This window comes from Calidris pugnax, unplaced genomic scaffold (assembly GCF_001431845.1).
Source record: "Calidris pugnax isolate Ruff unplaced genomic scaffold, ASM143184v1 scaffold1, whole genome shotgun sequence".
NCBI lineage: Eukaryota > Metazoa > Chordata > Aves > Charadriiformes > Scolopacidae > Calidris > Calidris pugnax.
Window position 1 is genome coordinate 77,084 of NW_015090800.1, and position 18,768 is coordinate 95,851.

At 38.8% G+C, this 18,768-nt stretch overlaps 2 protein-coding genes across 3 annotated transcripts in view; both read left to right on the plus strand.

Moving 5' to 3' along the window:
• SLCO1A2 (solute carrier organic anion transporter family member 1A2) overlaps positions 1–12,891 on the plus strand; it is a 37,710-nt gene extending 24,819 nt beyond the window's left edge. For both annotated transcript variants that reach the window (XM_014937272.1, XM_014937273.1), the window contains 9 exons: positions 283–516; positions 2,042–2,206; positions 3,817–4,012; positions 4,783–4,948; positions 6,050–6,234; positions 7,698–7,762; positions 8,301–8,418; positions 9,279–9,482; positions 9,515–12,891. In XM_014937272.1, coding sequence (XP_014792758.1) covers positions 283–516; positions 2,042–2,206; positions 3,817–4,012; positions 4,783–4,948; positions 6,050–6,234; positions 7,698–7,762; positions 8,301–8,418; positions 9,279–9,438 — 1,289 coding nt within the window. In that variant the 3' untranslated portion in view covers positions 9,439–9,482; positions 9,515–12,891. The remainder of the gene's footprint in view (positions 1–282; positions 517–2,041; positions 2,207–3,816; positions 4,013–4,782; positions 4,949–6,049; positions 6,235–7,697; positions 7,763–8,300; positions 8,419–9,278; positions 9,483–9,514) is intronic.
• Positions 12,892–16,961: 4,070 nt separating this feature from the next.
• The window catches only part of LOC106885335 (solute carrier organic anion transporter family member 1C1-like), a 31,776-nt gene continuing 29,969 nt past the window's right edge, over positions 16,962–18,768 (plus strand). The window contains exon 1 of the mRNA XM_014937458.1: positions 16,962–17,100. Coding sequence (XP_014792944.1) covers positions 17,070–17,100 — 31 coding nt within the window. The 5' untranslated portion in view covers positions 16,962–17,069. The remainder of the gene's footprint in view (positions 17,101–18,768) is intronic.

Here is an 18,768-nt window from a genome sequence, read left to right on the forward strand (position 1 = left end):
TGCATGTAAATTATTTGATGAACAATTGTGCCATCTGGCTTAACATAGAAAAGCACTAGAATTAATTTAATACAAAACACTGAGATTTGCCAGAAAATTAGCAGCATTAGAAAAGAAGACTGGAGACTCCTCTCTTTCATGAGCCTCATTTTAAGAATCTTTAAAATGCTTTTAATATATCACATGTCAGAGATGACTAAGAAAATACAGAATGACAGCAATTAATATTTCTGAACTAATATAAGATGTTTGGTATTGTTCTTTCTTTGTTTGTTTTTATAGAGGACATAACTATAACAGCTACTGATGCCCGCTGGGTTGGAGCTTGGTGGCTGGGCATTTTGATTTGTGCATCACTGAACCTTCTTGCAGGAATACCTTTTTGGTTTTTCCCCAAGTCACTTTTGAAGGAAGGAGAAAGCAATGAACCTGAGCAGATGAGTAAAAAAAGTGTAGTACTATTGCAAGAAAATGGTAAAAATGAAGCCAAACAGACCATGTATGAAATTGCTAAAGGCAAGTTATATTGTATTTTATTTCCTTCTTAGTTTAGTCCTGAAGATGTGAGCTATGTCTGTGTATTTTTGTAAGTAAAGATGAGTCCAAGTTATGAAATGCATACTCTGTTTTTCATCTCTATGTAGTGCAAAGGATTTGTGCAGAGATTTAGAATGGCTTCTCGCAGGGGAAAAAAGCTAATTTCATAGTTCCAGGATCTGTATTAACTCCTTTCCTGTTCCTGCATTTCAAGCATATGTAGGTCTGGATCTTTTCTTTCTGGTAGAGGATTAATGCACTGAAATCTGGTTAAGAACATTACACCTCAGTGAGCTGTGCACAAATTGCAGATATTAATTGCTTGTACCCAGCATTCACTGGGCAGGAAAGCAGCACAATTCTTGTGCGTTTCTTAAGTCCAAATTAAAGCCATAAAAGGGAATTGACAGGTGCTTAAGTGTCTTATAAACACTTAATGACCATTGAACAGGGATCTATCTGACTTACCTTTATTCATGTTACTGTTAGCAACATTCACATCTGTGGTCTTTCAGATCTATATGTCTGTAGGAAGCTATTTTTTTCCTTCCATTTTTTGTGTTAGTTGGAAACATAAGTGAATAAAATGTGTCAAAGGCTATGATCTTCAGAGTAGTCTCATGATTCTGTATACCAAGCTCAGGACCCCCTGACAGGTTCTTCATGTTCAGAAAATAAGTGCCAATAAGATACTGAAAGATATATACACCCTTCCCAACTGGTGCTGACTTTCAATGAAGCACAGTTATTGTTTTACAGATGCTTATGTTTTTCTGCACAGTTTCTTGACAATAGCTCAGCACATTAATTGATAGAGAATGTTAGACAAAGAGGAATTGTGGGGTTTTTTTTATGGTTGAGATCCTGACTTAATAGGCATTACACAGAGAAAAGACCTGTGTAAATTAGTTTCTCAGATGCCTACTTGGCTGAAGAGGGGCAGATCCAGACTTTGAGTGAATCTAGACTTTACTGTGGTCACCTCCCTCTTCGGGCCTCTTGTGCCCCATCACTGACACTAGAAATAACCAAAATCAGTGATCAGGTCTCTGGGGGCAGGTTGTCACAGCTATATAGCACGTTTGTGCCCCCTTCCCCTTGTACTCCCTTTGCATCATGCAGGAAATGGGTTTTTGTGAATGCTCTGAGGGCATGGGACAAGAGAAAAAGGAGTGGAAACGCTGGGACAGTGTCTGCTGCAGGTGAAAAGTTCAGCCACAGTATAGCTAAAAAGTTTCAGGAAACTTTTATGACAAGATTATTACTGTGATGTTTTTTAAAGCAGCCGTAGGCATTACTGTGCGTGTGTGTGTATGTGTTTCCTTTGTGTAGAAGAGACATGTTGGGGTAGCCTGGGCTAAACAAATAATCTTTGGACTGTGGTGTCTGGCAAAGCACAAGTTAAGGACCATTTATGTTTCCCCTTTCCCCCTCAGCCACACTGAGCAATGGGTGATTCATTTCATAAAGCATCGCACTAACTTGTCACATTATTTCATTCCAGATTTCATCCCGTTCCTCAAGGCTCTGTTTCGCAACCCAGTTTATATGTTATTTATATGCATAACTGTGTTACAGTTCAGTGCTTTCAATGGCATGGTGTCCTTCATGCCCAAATATTTGGAACAGCAGTTTGGAAAATCTGCATCGGATGCCATCTTTTTAATTGGTACATTTGCATTTTGCTTTGCTGTATTCTGCCAGGTCATGATGTCTCTATGAAACCTTTCTCTATTTATCTGTACATGTACACATATACATACTAAGGTCAAATGCTTCTACAAATGACAGATTCCATATTACACGGAATATTCATGCATTTTCTGCTAAGCATCTTGTGATTTTCTGTGCGGAATTTAATAATATACTTCCCACCTTTTGAAGTGGCCCGGAAAGTTCAGCTGATATAAAACTTGCACCAGCGATCTCAAAAAATGATATGCTAATTTGCATCAAGAGAGCGTGGGTCAAATTATCTTGATTAAAAGTATATTACCTGATTTAAAAGTATGCTATAGAGAGTAGATTTCATGTTCATGAAAATGACATCGCTAGAATTCTTAAGACGTAAATGGGTTGAACCTATGCACAGCTAAAGTTGTCAGTGACCTTTGATACTTTCCATCATCTCCGCTTCTCAGCTATTTGCCTTAGGCCTTCTGAAAGCCTCTTTCATATGCAGAGCTTCATGGAAAGAAAGCACCGACCAAATAGCTCTCTTTTTTTGTCTCTTCTTTATCAGCTTTTTTTTTTTTATGAGTGAGGACAAGGTGTCACGCATTGGGAGATGGTAATGTCGAGTAGTTGTAGCACAAAGCAAACATCCTGAAACTGTAGGAGCCTTTCTATGGCTCCACTTTATCATGTCTTAAATTCTCAGTTCCCTTTTTTTACCTGCAATGACTTAATTAGACTAGAATTTTTCTAATCATTATAGAAGAAACATCTTAAAATACATCTAGCCCTATTTCTAGTCCTTAACTCAGTGCTCAGCTTTCGCAGGAGCTGCACCATTTTCTTTAACACCTGCCGCACAGAATGTCCCAGAACTCATGAGTATTTCTGTTGCCCTTTGTTACCATTGCTTTGAAGCTGTGCATCCAAAGGCATGTCACTATCATACGTCTTGCATTGACGTTGCATTGCTGGGCTGCTTTTCAGACAGCTACTTCCTAAATGTCTTTCAGTCAATCTTTGCTTCATTAAAGTATCAGACAGCAAAGAAGCCTGAGATCACCTTCAGTAATCTCATATCAAAACTGATATGTGATGCTCAGCTTGCACCGAGATGTGCTCCACTACCTTATCTTCCTGTTGAGTTTCTCTCCCAGCTAGGGAGGCTGTATTGAAACCTTGCCTTTTTTTTTTTTTTTTTTTTTTTGGGGGGTTGGTTTTTTTGAATAATTAATTTCCCAGAGGCTTTTCCCTGCTCAAGGGACAGGCAAGTTATTCTGATAACTGATAGGACATCAGCTGCAGAGCTTTTGTGAGAAAATTTTTTTTTTTAAATTGGAATTAGATTGCAACTCTAGATTGCAATTTTCCAATTAATCATTTCAATCTCACCCTCTAGCTCGCTCTCCAGGCAGTTCCCAACTGCTGTTGACTTTGGCAGATGTTTTGGGTGGGCAAGGGAACTACTAGAGACCCATTTCTGACTGTAGTTAAATTATTCAGTCACAGGCACTATATGAATCTTTGTCAAATAGTCTTCCCTTATGAGTAGCTTTGATGATCTCTTTCTTTATTTTAACATGGACGTTTCACTTGTTTGAATAGGTGTTTACAACTTACCAGTTATATGCGTTGGGTATTTTTTTGGAGGCTTATTCATGAAGAAATTCAAGATAAATATCTCTCAGGCTGCGAACATAGCATTTTGGGTATCTTTACTGGAATACCTTCTCTACTTTGCTGCCTATTGGACTATCTGTGATACTTCACCAGTTGCTGGCCTAACAGTTTCCTATGAAGGGTATGTTCCTTAAGACACAAGAGAACTTAAGACACTGGAATGATTTTTCTTGCCAAGAATCAGCCAGGGACTCCACAGTTTTGAAACATTTCAGTTTCATGATCTAAATTCCAAGGATTTTAACTTGCATGAGACAATAGGTCTATCTTCATTATCCCTGTTGTAAACTATAGAGTGTATTAAAAAGTATATCCACATCGACTCATGCCATTGCATGTCCATATTAATTCTTTAACTAATATTAAGTATACGTTCAAGTCATGTAACTGCAGGTAAAAATAAGAAGTTGTTGATCAAATTAGGCATACATGAACGTAATTTTAGAGGTACAAAGGGACAAACCCTTCTCTTTATCTTGTACTGGAATTTGATTGCTATTGAGTTATCAGAGGATATTTTATCTGCAGTTTCTTGATTTGAAGTCTGCCATTAATCATTGAGAGGGTTTGTGTGTCTGTAAAATGCACGTGTAGGTATATGTAATGCTTATAGAAAGTCAAGAGCATACAAGGCATAGATGAAGAAAATGCTGCAGGGTATGTATGAATTGATAACATTAATGTAATGTAGTGTAATATAATACAATATCATATCATACCATACCATATAACATCCTATAGAGAGGTAGAAAGGTATGACTCCAGGATAGGAGCATGTAGGATCCCATTCTGGATCAACACTTGAGCTAGAATAGAATCTTAATCATTACAAAGGACTGCTGTAGGTATTTCATTACTGACATTTTTATTCATCTGCTAAATGTATTTCAGAATAGAGCAAGTTTCATATGCAGAAAATACTCTACTTGCTGACTGCAACAGGGATTGTGATTGCCCTGTTAAAATATGGGACCCTGTTTGTGGGAACAATGGAATCACGTATGTGTCACCTTGTCTTGCTGGATGTAAGGCCTCAAGAGGAACTGGAAAAAGTGTGGTAAAGCATATACTGTATTGTGCTATAAATAAGAAATATACTAGGTGAGAAATATTCATATCAGAAGAGGGTGTGCAATTAATTGGATATATAAAGTGATACATAGAGTTGGACAAATTTATACAGTGGCAACAGAAATTCCAAACTGAATATGAAAATTAGTTTAAGTTTAAATTAAAGAATATAATGAAGGATCCTACTTCTAATAATTGAAGTAATCTTAAATGTTCAAAATGGAATGAGAAATTATTCTCAAGGTATTGCCAGTTATAAACCTAAGTGAATATTTCAGCCAAAATGAAATTCTATAGCATGGATTTAATACTCTATTTTTTACCCCATGGGTTAAAACAAGTAACCAGGTATTGCTGAACTTTTATTATCTTAATTAATAATGCATTTTCCATTTAAAAAAACTTCTAAAAATAATGAGTTCAATAAAACCCCAAATCATACAGATTTTAGAAAGCTTCTTTTAGAGTGAAAGCAAAAATAATGAGTTCAATAAAAACCCAAATCATACAGATTTTAGAAAGCTTCTTTGCTTTCCAAATATTTTAGAGGACTATTAGATGATAGTAAGGGCCAGATGCTGACGCCCTCTCTCACATTGGCTGATATTTGAATTGATATTGCCTTATTCTGGCAATAATCTCAATTATTTCAGTAGAAGCAAGTGTTTGAGTGAGAATATTGCAACCCAGCCTCAATCAAACATCTCTGCTTTCTTCTCTTTGAGCGTATGAGGGACCACAAACTAGGTTATGAAAAAGAGGTCCAGATCTATTGGCACTGGAAGGATCACATCATTAGGCTATGTCAGGAAATATGAGGGTTCTTTTATCATGGCCTCCTTGAGAAAGTGTAGTCCCACCTGCATGAAAGTGCCATAGCTCCCTCCTGCTCTGTAACCTCATCTGCCACGTACAGACAATGGTTGGACTTGTGCCTGGCAGCCCAGGAGAGAGGTCACAGTGCAGTGCTGCACGTGTGTAACACACTCGAGTGCAGAAGAGAGTGAGCTGGGTGCCAACTGTGCGAGTTTCACACCGGGTGTCTGAGTTTTGACAAGTCTGTGTGATTAAAATTCTCTTTTGACAGGTATTTGAAAACTGCACCTGTGTTGCAGCCTCAGGGTTTTCATCTCAAAATGTCTCTGCGGTTCTGGGCCAGTGTGACGGAGAAGAAAACTGTGACAAGATGCTTCATTATTTTTTAATATTGTCATTAGTCTGCAGCTTCATTTATTCCTTAGCAGCCATGCCTGGGTATATGGTTTTAATAAGGTACAGTAAAATTTCCTTATCTCAAGAAACTGACTGGACTTTTTATTCTGAGGTCAAACACCTCCAGGAATTATAACTGTGTTAGTTTGTGTATGGAGGGAGGGAGGAAGAATAGAAAGTTTGTATGTAATTTCTATGCTGTGTTAAGGTTTAGTGTCCTGTCAGTTTTATAACCTATTGTTGCTTCTGGCTATCCAAATCATGATCAAGATCAAAATTTTATACTGGTTTCATATGTTAAATCCTGTCAAATTACATCCAAGCCCCAAATGGTTTGTTGGATCAGCTTGCCTGCCTCTGGTGCTCTTTGGATGCTCTCGAATGTTCTCTCTGGTTACTATTGAATCATAGAGCCATAGCTTCCAGGCACAAATACAAGTTGGGCAGAGAATGGCTCAGGAGCAGCCCTGAGGAGAAGGACTTGGGGGGGTTGGTGGATGAGAAGCTCGACATGAGGCAGCAATGTGTGCTGTCCGCCCAGAAAGCCAACCACATCCTGGGCTGGATAAAAGAAGCATGGCCAGCAGGTTGAGGGAGGTGATTCTACCCCTCTACTCTGCTCTTGTGAGACCCCACCTGGAGCATTGTGTCATGTTCTGGAGTCCTCAGCACAGGAAGGACAGGGACCTGTTCAAACAGGTCCAGTGGAGGACCACTAAGATGATCAGAGGACTGGAGCACCTCTCCTATGAGGAAAGGCTGAGAGAGTTGGGGTTGTTCAGCCTGGAGAAGAGAAGGCTCTGGGGAGACCTTATAGAGGCCTTCCAGTACCCAAATGGAGCCTACAGGAAAGATAAGCAGAGGCTCTTTATCAGGGAGTGTAGTGATAGGACGAGGTGAAATGTTTTTAAACTGAAAGAGGGAAGATTTACATTAGATACTAGGAAGAAATTCTTTCCTGTGAGGGTGGTGAGACACTGGAACAGGTTGCCCAGGGAAGTTGTGGCTGCCCCATCCCTGGAGGTGTTCAAGGCCAGGCTGGATGGGGCTTGGAGCAACCTGGTCTAGTGGGAAGTCTTCCTGCCCATGGGCAGGGGGTTGGAACTCAATGAACTTTAAGGTCCCTTCCAGCCTGAACTATGTTTCTATGATTCTGCCAACTCTGTCCTGAGTTAATGTGGGACAGCTGAGTCAGTACACTGAGATATGGAGAGCTGTGTGATACCCATCTGTTTATGGATCACCTCAACAGGATGTTGATTAAAGCACAACTGTCTTGCACTTTGCACTGGCCTTAGTCTAAGTGGATGATACTGGGACAATAGTTTTTCCTGTTGGCAGTCTTACTTAAGGAACTTAAGTAAATGTCACCTGATGAGGATATTGAACTCTTTCAATGAGTGCTCTAATTAGAATGGTTTGGGCCTAATGTGATGAAGAGTTTGATTTACAAAAAAACAGAGTAAACATTTTTTTCCTAATGTCACCTTTACTAATTGGTGTACAATGTAATTATCATACAGGTCTCTAAAGCCTGAAGAAAAGTCATTTGGAGTAGGTATCCATGGACTAGCTTCAAGAGTATTTGGTAAGGAAAACTATAACACACTCCAGAAGCACAGTTAGATCTCATTTAGAGTCAGACAAGGATCACTTCAGGGCTATAGGCATGGCACAGGAGTGCACTTTGATAGGAAGAATTTGGGGTTTTTTACAGATGTAGGCAGCATGCCAAATTAGAACAGCTTTCCATTTAGGCTATCATAGGTAAAATGCTGACTACATCTGCTGATCATTGGAAAGCCATTTTACAGCCCACCACTCTTGTTATATGTTTATCAAACATAATACTCACTCTCACTGATGAGAAAATGTTGGGTTTCAAATAGGAGTCACAGTCCATATTGTAGCATGGATATATTGTTAAACAGGCAACAGGAAAGAAAATCTTTGGTTGAGGGTAAGTGGATAAGGAGGAGGAGAGAACATAAGAAATACAGAGAACATGGTTCATGCTGCAGGAGGACAGGACAGATGGAGTAGGTGAGAAACAGCATAGGTTCTGTAGTGTACTTGCTAATCAGAAACAAAACACTTCACAAAAACATTGCTAATATCCTTTTTAGCTGGAATTCCATCTCCCATTTATTTTGGAGCTTTGATAGATACTACTTGCTTGAAGTGGGGTACTGTGACCTGTGGTGGAGAAGGAGCATGTAGGATGTATGACATTGTCACATACAGGTATATTTTCCACTTTATTTTAATTCCTCCTTCTTACTGTATTATTACATGTATAGAGATATAATTGTACACTCTTTATCTTTTCCTAGTAGAAAAAAACTGCTCCTGTGTTAGGGATTTGATGCAACACTTTTCTTTGGCACTGGCTTTTTCGAGAGCAACCTTTGCCACAGATGTTGGAACACCCTTTGAACAGAAAAGTTCTGGTGCCATAATTACATTCACTGATAGCCTTTCATGAGAGCAGACCTTAAAACACTGAATTCTGATAACAAAATTAAAAGCAGTAAGCCCTTGTGGAGAAAAATGTCAGATGTTTAATGATTGAAATAGTACTTGAATCAACATATAGGAGAAATTTATAGAGAGGATAAAATTACCCAAGTTGGAAATTGGCCCAATATACTACACTTCATGCTTTTGTGGTTCTTCAAGGAACACTGTGGGACTTGTCAATGAAGTCTTGTTGGACTAATGGCCCCAGGCTTATTCCTTCTAATACTGTGTTGAGGTTGATTTGGAAGAAGAATACTAACTCATGAATACCCAGAAGTCTTACTTAGGTGGTCTGAGCTGCCCTTTCCAGGGTTCTCTCTTTGCCCTGTGGAGAAAGCCATAAGGGTACCAGGTGGCTAACTTCACTGCTTAAATTAATTGCCTAAGTTTGGTAATGTAAGTAGCAATTTTGCTGGCACTGACATATTCTCCATTCTCATATTGATTTATCTTATGTGAGATTCAAAAGGATCAGGTCACAAGCTTTAGAGAGGTCGGGCAATTGTCACAAAATGGTATATACTGACTAATTATGCTATTTTTTCATGAGTGATACATTTAATGAATCTCATCTTTTATTTCAGGTGGCTCTATCTTGGCCTGCCAGCAATATTACGTGGAGTGTCCTATATCCCAAGTGCACTAATTCTCCTTATTTTAAAGAAGAAAGTTAAATCTGAAAGCCAAATCTTATTAAATGCACCAGTAGAAATGCAGGATAAAGTGCAAGAAGAATTGAAATAGCATTTCGAAGCAGGACATATTGTGGAAAAACCTTACAGTGTAAATTTTGGGTATATCTTTGTGAAAGATTTAATACTTTAACTAGTGAACACTTGGACAGAGATTAATAGAATTACACATACTTGTATTCTAATTATATTATAAAACTATCAGTTCATAAACAGAAGTTACAGCAAAAATGTGTTTGATGCAAAAGAACAAGGAGTAGAAATAAGAAGACATATGAAATGCTAGGTTCATAGCAAAGGTCTATGAAGCAGAAACATATGTTTTCCGTCCTGATTTCATTATATATAGTAAGAGTTTTGCAAATTACTCCAATGATGGCAGATTTCATCCTGGAATTCTCCAATGGCTTCTGCCACAGCCTCTCTCAATGACTGTGGACAGGACTGGTAGCTTCTTTGGGCCTGGCTTTTCCATAAATTTTATTAATTATGCTGTTAGTCCTTTCAGGCAGGCACTGTTTGTTATTCTGCATAGTGTAGATGGTCAATATATTGGGAACCTGGTTTATGACATGACCTGGGTGCTGTGGTAATAATAACAAAAAAGGATAAAAATATTTTTTAAAAAAACTAGGCTTATGGCAACATTTTAAGGTTTACAGAGAACATGGACAAGGAAGAGTTATCAGGATTTGTTACTTCAGTTGCATTTACTCTAGAGAGGAATAATTCATACATTAAGCATGATAGAATGATACTTGTGAGTATTTTGCCCCTCATATTGCTGTCTGCTAAATTCTATACCTTCTCATGTCTTTTCATTATTTTTTGAATGGTACATAACCATAGTCATACATGTGTTCTTCTTGGTCTTTGTCCAATTTTTATTTCTCTCAGATGTGATGCTACAATGAAAGTAGTATCTGTTTGGGGTTCATTAACAATGAGCTGTTGCCCTAGGATGTCTTAAATATCTTGGGAAAAGGCCCTGAATGTCTCAGGAAAAAAAAAATACAGAAAACCCTACTGATAAAGGTATATGTAACTCTAGGTGTGTCTTTGGTTGAACATGGTGCATCCATGTTTAGCTTCTAGATTGGAACTGCCTCATATTTAGGTCTATCTGCAGGTGGCCATGCAATAACTTCTCAAGCCCTTTTATTACAGCTGTTAGAAATAAAAAACCCGAAAACCTCCTGATTATTGTTCCCTACTGCATATGGCATGGACGGAGCTTCTGGAACTTTACCACAGACCAATGCTCCAGCACTTGCAAGTATTTCCTACCCATTTAATCTATATGGCACAGATTCACTCCTATTTTATCCATCTGGGACCTTCTGCAGCCACAGAAAAATGGGAAGGATTTATTCCACAAGTAGCTATGTTAGTTAAGTTATATTCTGTTTTACTTTAAGATGTCTTGTGAACACCATATGTGTATGTGCCTGGAATTTCTTCCTGTCCTTGTGGAATCAATGACAGAAGGTCAATTTCTTCCCACAGAGCAGGAAATCAGCTGTAGAATTTAGTTTCTTCAAGTACAGGAGGTTTTCACAAGGCTTTGGAAAAGGTATGTCACAGCTCCTTCCTCCCTTTGCATGAGATGATAGAGCTGAACAGGTATAATATGAGGAAGGGGAACAGAAGAAAAAGCAAACGTGGTGCAGCCTGTAACAGAGCAGAGCAGAAAATGCAGCTCTTTATTAAGCCATGGATCTTCCAGGAGCTTCGTGAACACTTGAAGCACAGCTGATTTTCAGCATTGTTCTTGCTGCCATGGGGCACTTAATGAAAGCCATCATTCTTCCTTGTGGATATTATATTCGTCCAAAGCTTGAGTTAAAAGTCTTTTGCAGGCACAGTTTAGTGCCAAGGTAACCTGGGAAACGTGAAAAGTCACAGTGCACCGAAGTTTCACAGCTGTAGGAAACAAAAGGGCTTTGTTAGGTAGGCAAGTCTGTGCAATTTAAATGGACCACTGCCTAAGAGTCAGGCCTAGTTAACTCGCTGTCTTTTGAAAGCAGATAGGAAAGTTTCCAAGTTTTAAGTTTAGCATCTGAGTGGATGCATTAACTCTCTTTTCAGTTGTTCCAGTTCATCTGCTGGAGAATGTAGCAGCGAAACAGGCTGCCTTCACCAGATGCTTTGGAGTCATTAGCCTTCTACTCGGTCTGTTTGTCAACTGGCTGGGTGATGGTAGAGAGGTTTCTTGGCATAAGCCTGTGGTAGGAACGTTACTTCCACAGAGCAAAACCAGGAAATGAAAGTACAGGTCATTCCAAAGTAGTTGTCATAAAACCTTTATTATGCGTCTGGTAACAACAGACATTCCAAGGATTAGGTCAGGAGGTTAGACAAATATTCTTAGAGCTATTCCTTCAAATGTAAAGCCAAACTTTAGACTTGATCCTTCCAAGTTTTGGGCGTGTTGACTTTTGTTTAGCAAAGCATTTAAGCGTGTGCTTAACTCAAGAATAAGTGGCCTTATTGATGCTTGTTTAAGTAGGTGGCATCAGACATTTCAAGGCTGAGCCCAGACTGCCACTGTTGTGACACGTGTTCGAACAGAGGGTACTTGCTGTGGGTTACAGTAAGTACTCAGATGGTATTCACTGCGCTTGAAAGTTTGGGCTGATCTTGGTCTGATGTTTCAAGCCCCAAGACTTGCATCAGCACCGTGGGTAACACAAGCCACAAATGGGCATAATGCCAATAGAAGTAACAGTAAGTACAAAGTTTTTTTTTTTTACAAAACAGGAGCATATGAATATTGAAGTTGAATAAGTCCAATATCAAATTAATAAAAATGGATGGTAGGTTTATTTTCTGAGTGCCTCACAGCAGAGCAGATGGTTTTCACAGTAAAATCAGCCACATTTCTTTGTCACTGAAGTTATAAATCAGTAAAGGGCGCCCATGAGTCAAATTTTGATCCTTAAACCTACCAAGTGGAAGGTAGGAAGGTAGGTCTTGGTACCTGGATATGGAGGCTGCCAGACACTGAGAAACAAACACTTGATGGTTTTCTGGCTACGTGACCCATGCAACCATCTCGGAGATATTTTAAAGGTAATGGTACACAGACCGTGCACACATATATTTATCTAGCATCTTGTACTCAATGCCTTTTGTAATCCTGACGTTCTGCTGGGGGGTTTTTGATCATGATCAGGTGGTGAGCTGCCATTTACAAAGAAATAACAAGAAAGTCTTCAGTATCTTACTGAAAAAGGGCAATATGTTGTAAAAAGCACATCTCTCTCTATATGTAAGCTATGTTTTTTTTTCAATTTACTTTATTTTCTCTGTATGAACTTTTATTTTTATCAGCTACTTTATTACCAAGTCTCTCCAAGTATTTTACAGGTCATTATTAAGTTTTATATGTATCCTAAAAAATTCTGTGTCTGGTATGAACTTCATTTTCTCCCTGTCACATCTAACTTTTAAGAATTGAAACATATTCTTGATGCACAATTAAAATTTTCTGATTATGCATATTGTTCAAGCTATGATTTTTTTTTTTTTTTTTTGAGAGGAAATTACTCATTTGAGATGAAAAAATGTTACCTGGCAAGTCGATTTTAATCAGTGGCCATAAGGGAGGTGTGGTGACCAAAGCTGCATCATTACACAAGAATTTGGCTGTGAGGACATGACTGATTTATGATACGAATGCTGGCCTTGTGTTTGCCAATGCAGGTGGCCATGCAATAACTTCTCAAGTCCTTTTATTACAGCTGTTGGAGAAAACAACGTCCCGATTATTATGTTATTATATGTTACTAACATATTATCTTAACATAAATAGCTTTTGACTACACGAGCATTGCAGTTTTGGACAAGTATTATTAACAATTCAAGTTTCCTTTCTTTTCCAGTCATTTCAATTACAGTGAAGAGTAGACTGTTTCTGTTTTCTTTCTCTCTGAAGCTGAGTTTTAGTAGACGACTCCTCCCTACAGAATCTTCTCATCTGAGCAAGCCTCAGATTCCCAGGAACTTATTCAATCTTCAACCTGTGGATGTGGAGAGAGGAAGACCTGAGCATACCTGGGATGGGATTTGGCATGCAAAAAAGCCAAATAACTTTTTAGTTTATTTAAGTCTGGTCATTTGATGAAAACTGGATATATCCAGCAACAAGTTCTTGGCTACTGCTGCTTTTTTTTTTTTTTTTTTTTAATTCTTAGTCTTTTCCTTTCATAATAAGGCATGAAGTGTTCCCAGTTATGCTGGTTGGGATTTTGAACTCTCATTGTTTAGGACTTTCTCTGAGAACATGGAAAATTACCAGGTAATTTTCCCTTCTCTTGCTTTGTTCAAGGAGTCAAAGGCATAGTTTACTTGAGTCACAGAAGACTTAAACAACAGGACAAAAGGCAGTAGACCCCTTTAGAAAGCGAAATCTCAGGTTCTAACATCCCTTCAAGAAGAGATGAGTCGGTAGCTCCATGCCAGAAACGTGACTTATGCCTGTTAATTTCCAACAGAGGTGCTTAGGGGAACACACACACTGTTTGTTAAGGGCAGATGTGTATGTGACCATAGGTCACAGTTTACTGGATCCTTATAGCTTGGGCAGTGTGAGAGGAAGGTCCTCACTTGGAGGGCAGAAAGTTTACTACAGGTGGGAAATGCCAGTGTAAAAGAAAAAGTTCATTACAAAGATTTTCCTTTTTAAATGGCCTTGACCCCTCCTGTGTTTGTGTAAAGGCTGCCTAGCTTTATAATGTTAGCATTTAAATGGTTCCAAAACAGGCTTTGAAAAAAAAACCCAGACTTTTCATTTGAGGTTAATAGAACACCAAGTGGCCCAGTTCATGCTGTACCAGACTTCTCATTTGAGGTTAATGGAACACCAAGTGGCCCAGTTCATGCTGTACCTTTGCTGTCACTATTGTTTCCAGGCAGCTCTCTGGAAGGCCAGAGTGCAGGCAGCTGTATGCTCTCTGGCACACCATGACTTTGCTTTCTTCTGGACATTGTAAACCAATCTCAAGAAAACTTTCTGGTGTAAAGACAGAATCATATATAAAACAAGCTTAAGTTTCTGCAGAAATTTTCAGAATTTAAAAAAATTTCCAAGAGGACATGAGCCCTGCTTTAATTTTCTTTATTTTCCCCCTATAGATTCCTACTTTACACTGCATTTTAAGTTGGAATGTTCCTCCTGATGAATCTGAATAATAGGATACCAGCATTTGCAACAATGCTGCTGCTGCTGCCTTGTGACTGATTTCAACTTACGACCAGGAGCTTGCAGGAATATTCCTATCAAAGGTACACAAACACATACACAGACAACTAGTATTGCTTATGCACTCATTTATTTTTCAGGCATTACAATTTAACAGACAAAGTTTACCAAGGGACTTCTCTTTTCATTTTAATTCTTTCTACGTAGGAGTCTGGCTTCTGAAATCCTGTCCTGAGTGCTGGAGAAGTTATTTCTAAATTCAAATATACCAAACACAAAACTATTAATTGCTTCCAACTTTCCCTGTTCATTTATCTTGCTATGTTTTCACGTCAGACCAGGCCTGAGCAACAGAGGTTGCGTATGGTTATGAACTTGCCTCACAGTCAGTTTTTCAGTTTTTTCCTGTATAAATTAGTAAAGGCCGTTGTATGAAGAGAAGAGCTTAGATTTCTCCAAGTCTTATTTTTGTATGAACGTTGTGTACTTGCTACTATGCCCCTCCACGGGAGCAGCCAGTGATATTGCTAAAAAAGAATTGTGACTTAAGTGAATGTCTGGAGAGATGAAGAGTGTAGTAGATGTGTGAGAGCTGTTTTGCTTCAGTACTATGGGCCGGTAAATCCCCCAAAAATCTGCATCACACAGAAAGCCCTTATATATTTAGGTGGCTTTAATAGTAAGGATGATCTATTGCAATTATTCGGTGTAGCTGGTATAATTAGTGTCCCCCTTGAACTTTTCTGATACCTCTCTTCTCACAGTGTATGTAATACCAAGTAAAGAGGAGTCTGTGCTGGGCTGCAGTTCAGTCTTCCAGATGTGAAGATGATTAATAAATAGGGAGTTACATCGTGAAATTCAAAGGCCTGAACGCCCCAAAATGAACCGCTGAGCTCTCAATGCTCATTTGTGTGTTTATTATCATAAACTCACTAAACAATATCTTCTTTAAATAAAGTGACGTGAAGAGAGAGCACCAAGGTTAGTCTGCATGTGCCTTTGGTTTAAAGAAGGAAATAGGAAGGAGAAGAGGTACCAAGAGGGTCTGTTTAGCCCATGTTTGCATGGAAAGAGATCCAGATAACTCCTGGTAGCACAGCGATCCTTACTCAATGTTGATGTGCTATAGGGTGACAGACAGAAGATAGGAGTTGCTGTGGGAATCAGACCTTAGGCTGCCAGGCAACAGCCAAGGGTTAATACCTGCACATAACATTTAGCAAGTGCAATGTGTGCTGGAATAACCCCGTAATCCAGACAACCCTATGGAAACAAGTGGTGCATCCGCCTAGGCTATCGTGTAAATTATAATAATATGCTTGGCAACCTTTTTCTTGTTGCTTTTGATTTTGTAATCTCTCTCTATCCCTCACTAGAGGCTTTGCCAGATGCCAGTGTCTCCTGTAGCAAAAAGACTTGGCCTTGTCCCCCTCGGATTTGCAGCACCAGGGGGATCTTCTATTGCTCCAGTGCAACCTGATCTTTGCTTGAGAAGGGAAACTACTTCCCAAGAGTTTGGGGTCACCAGGTAACTCTCTGTGATCAAAGAGTGTTGGTTGTGGTAAATAGAAAGGGAAGGCAATAAACAGAGCGTGCTGTGCCTCGGCGTTGCCTGCATGGCAGGGAGAAGAACATCTGGTGCTCCTGGCTTGGGTGTAAAAACTGCACCGCAAGCTGCAAGTGGGAACCCCTGGGCTATCAAAGGGGGTTTAAAGTACTGCCTCATTCTGAAGTGCTCGTGCTGGAGAACATAGGTAGCGACGTAATGAACAGATGGGAACAATTTAGGCCTCCAATTCTAGTCCTGATTGTGTTAGTTGAGTGCTTCTGAGTTTATAAATCAAGTGCAGTGAATAAATTACATTCTCTACCACCAATAAAAGTTATTTCTTGGCACATACATATTGTTTGTCAAGTCTCATTTTAAAATACAGATGACATGATTTCCATTAATTCTCTGGAGATTGTTTTAAACTCTGTTAATTTTACTGACTTGGAACTTTTCCCAGTATGTCATAGACACCCTGCTGTGTTCACTTTTTCTTTTAGTATTGAGTTTCTCATCCAATTTAATACCCATTTTTTCTCTTTGATGTTCTTTGCATTCTTCAGATACTTACTTGCGTCAAGTTCCCTAAAGTAAGCCTGTACCTTCCCTGTGTACTGAGCACCTTATGATTTGTCTCAAGAATGAATGAAATTTGTGTGATCCTTATCTAATGAAATGTTTTGAAAACTGGTTCTTGACTGGCATATTCCTTTTTTGCAGTGAAAAAGGTCTTCCAGTATTGCTTTAACCAAGGTCTTTACGAAACAAAAAGCAAAGAGCTGTTTTTTGTAAACTGTGTTGTCATTGACCCTGTGTAACCGAATGTCAGAAACTTGTATTTCTTGTATAGAACTTGTATAGAAACTCCTATTTTTACTTTTCAGAACCTGCAAAGCCAACAAAGAAAAAAAAAGAAACATGGGTCAGCATGCTGCTGCCTGGAGTGGAACAACAAATTAGTGAGTATACTGCCTTTTTAATGTTTACAACTGTATCACTGATGCTACATATGACTTTTCTTATAGATTTTAGGGGAAGATATCTTTACATTCCTTAGCAGAAGAAATTCCCATTGTGTGTTAGCCTGAGATTATGCTGCACAATTCTTTTAGTGACAGTTCACAGTGTTTGCTCTTCATGTAAAAACCCAACTCCCTCAAAGCCAATTACTGCACCCAATGCTTAAAAAATCCTTAATGCAAAATTTCATTAAAAATCAAAGTTCTACATATAATATTGCTTCACAAAGTAGCTGTGAGAAAAGCAGCCTTCCTTGGAAATGCAAGGAAAAATACTGATCTAGGGAGAAATTAAGAAATGTTTTCCTTGAAGCTTCCCACATCAAGTGCTTTTTAAGTGAAAGCAGAGTTTGTAAGTTTTATTTAGTGACTTTTAAAACATCGTTTAGTAGTAAAAAAACCAAAACCCTAAGTTGCATAAGTAATAATAGTCATACATATAAAAGTACTTTAAGGTTTTTTCATAATTAAAGAAAATGAAGATAAGGTTATAACATCTTAATGTACAAACAAATCTGTATCGAGATGTTCCTCCCACGTTTCTCACCAAGGACAGAGTGAAAACTATTTGAGAATTACTTAGCAATACCATAAGTTAATACTGTACTTTTGAATGCACTTAAACACCAATCATTTAGATAGGCAAAAGTGGTGCAGGTCCATCACAACGCTTACAAGAATTCTCCCTGAGACTTTGATCAAATTTACTGGGACATAGGGTGTTTGCACTGGTTTCGCCAGCAGAGATTTTCTTTTGAGAAAATTGTCTTTTTCTTTTAAGTTACCATCCAGAGGGAGATGAGGTTGAAAATGCGCTCCTTGTTTCTGGAAGTGCTCAGAGTTAGCTATTTATGAGTGGAGGGTTTCTCTCCATTGGTGCTCCGCTCATGAAAGCACAACTGCCCTTGGAGATCCTTCTCCTTGATGCGCAGAGGCTCGCTCCTCCTTGCCCTCTGGCTCAGATGCATTTTGCACCCCCACAGGGCTAGCACAGGCAGTGGGCAGCTCCCACTGGACTGAACTGGAGCTCAGAGAGTGGTCAGCAAAGATCTTGGCCTGAGAAATACATCAGTACTGACAAATTCAAAGGTGACTTCTTTTGTATTCCACGAATAGAGTTGCTTGTTTATTTTCTTTTAATACAAACTTTCTGCAGCAAAAAAGGGCTGGGAAAGTTGTCAGTGGTAGTTAGACTTCTCCTTTTCAGCTTTGAAAGCATCCCCAGTACATTTGTTTGGCCTATCCAAATCCTGTGATGTTTAAATTTGCAAGTGTAGAGTGTATCCACACAACAATTCCTTTGATCAGGTTACAGCATTTTGGAGATTCAGGCTGGAAGTCATGCATTAACACTGACAAAAACTTGATTTTTTTGGAGATACTCTTTTCTTTTTCAGAAGACTAATTAATCCAAGCCCAAACTATGTCTAAATTCAAAGGCGCATGCAGCCCATCTTACCAAGAAATGATATGACTTGAAACAATATTTTTTTGGTCAATTCCTCCAAGGTTAATAGTATTGTTTCCCATATGAGCACACACTTAATATCTGTCTTACAGTTTGAGGAGATCAGTAACACTCCTCCTCTACTGCTATTATTATTCGAG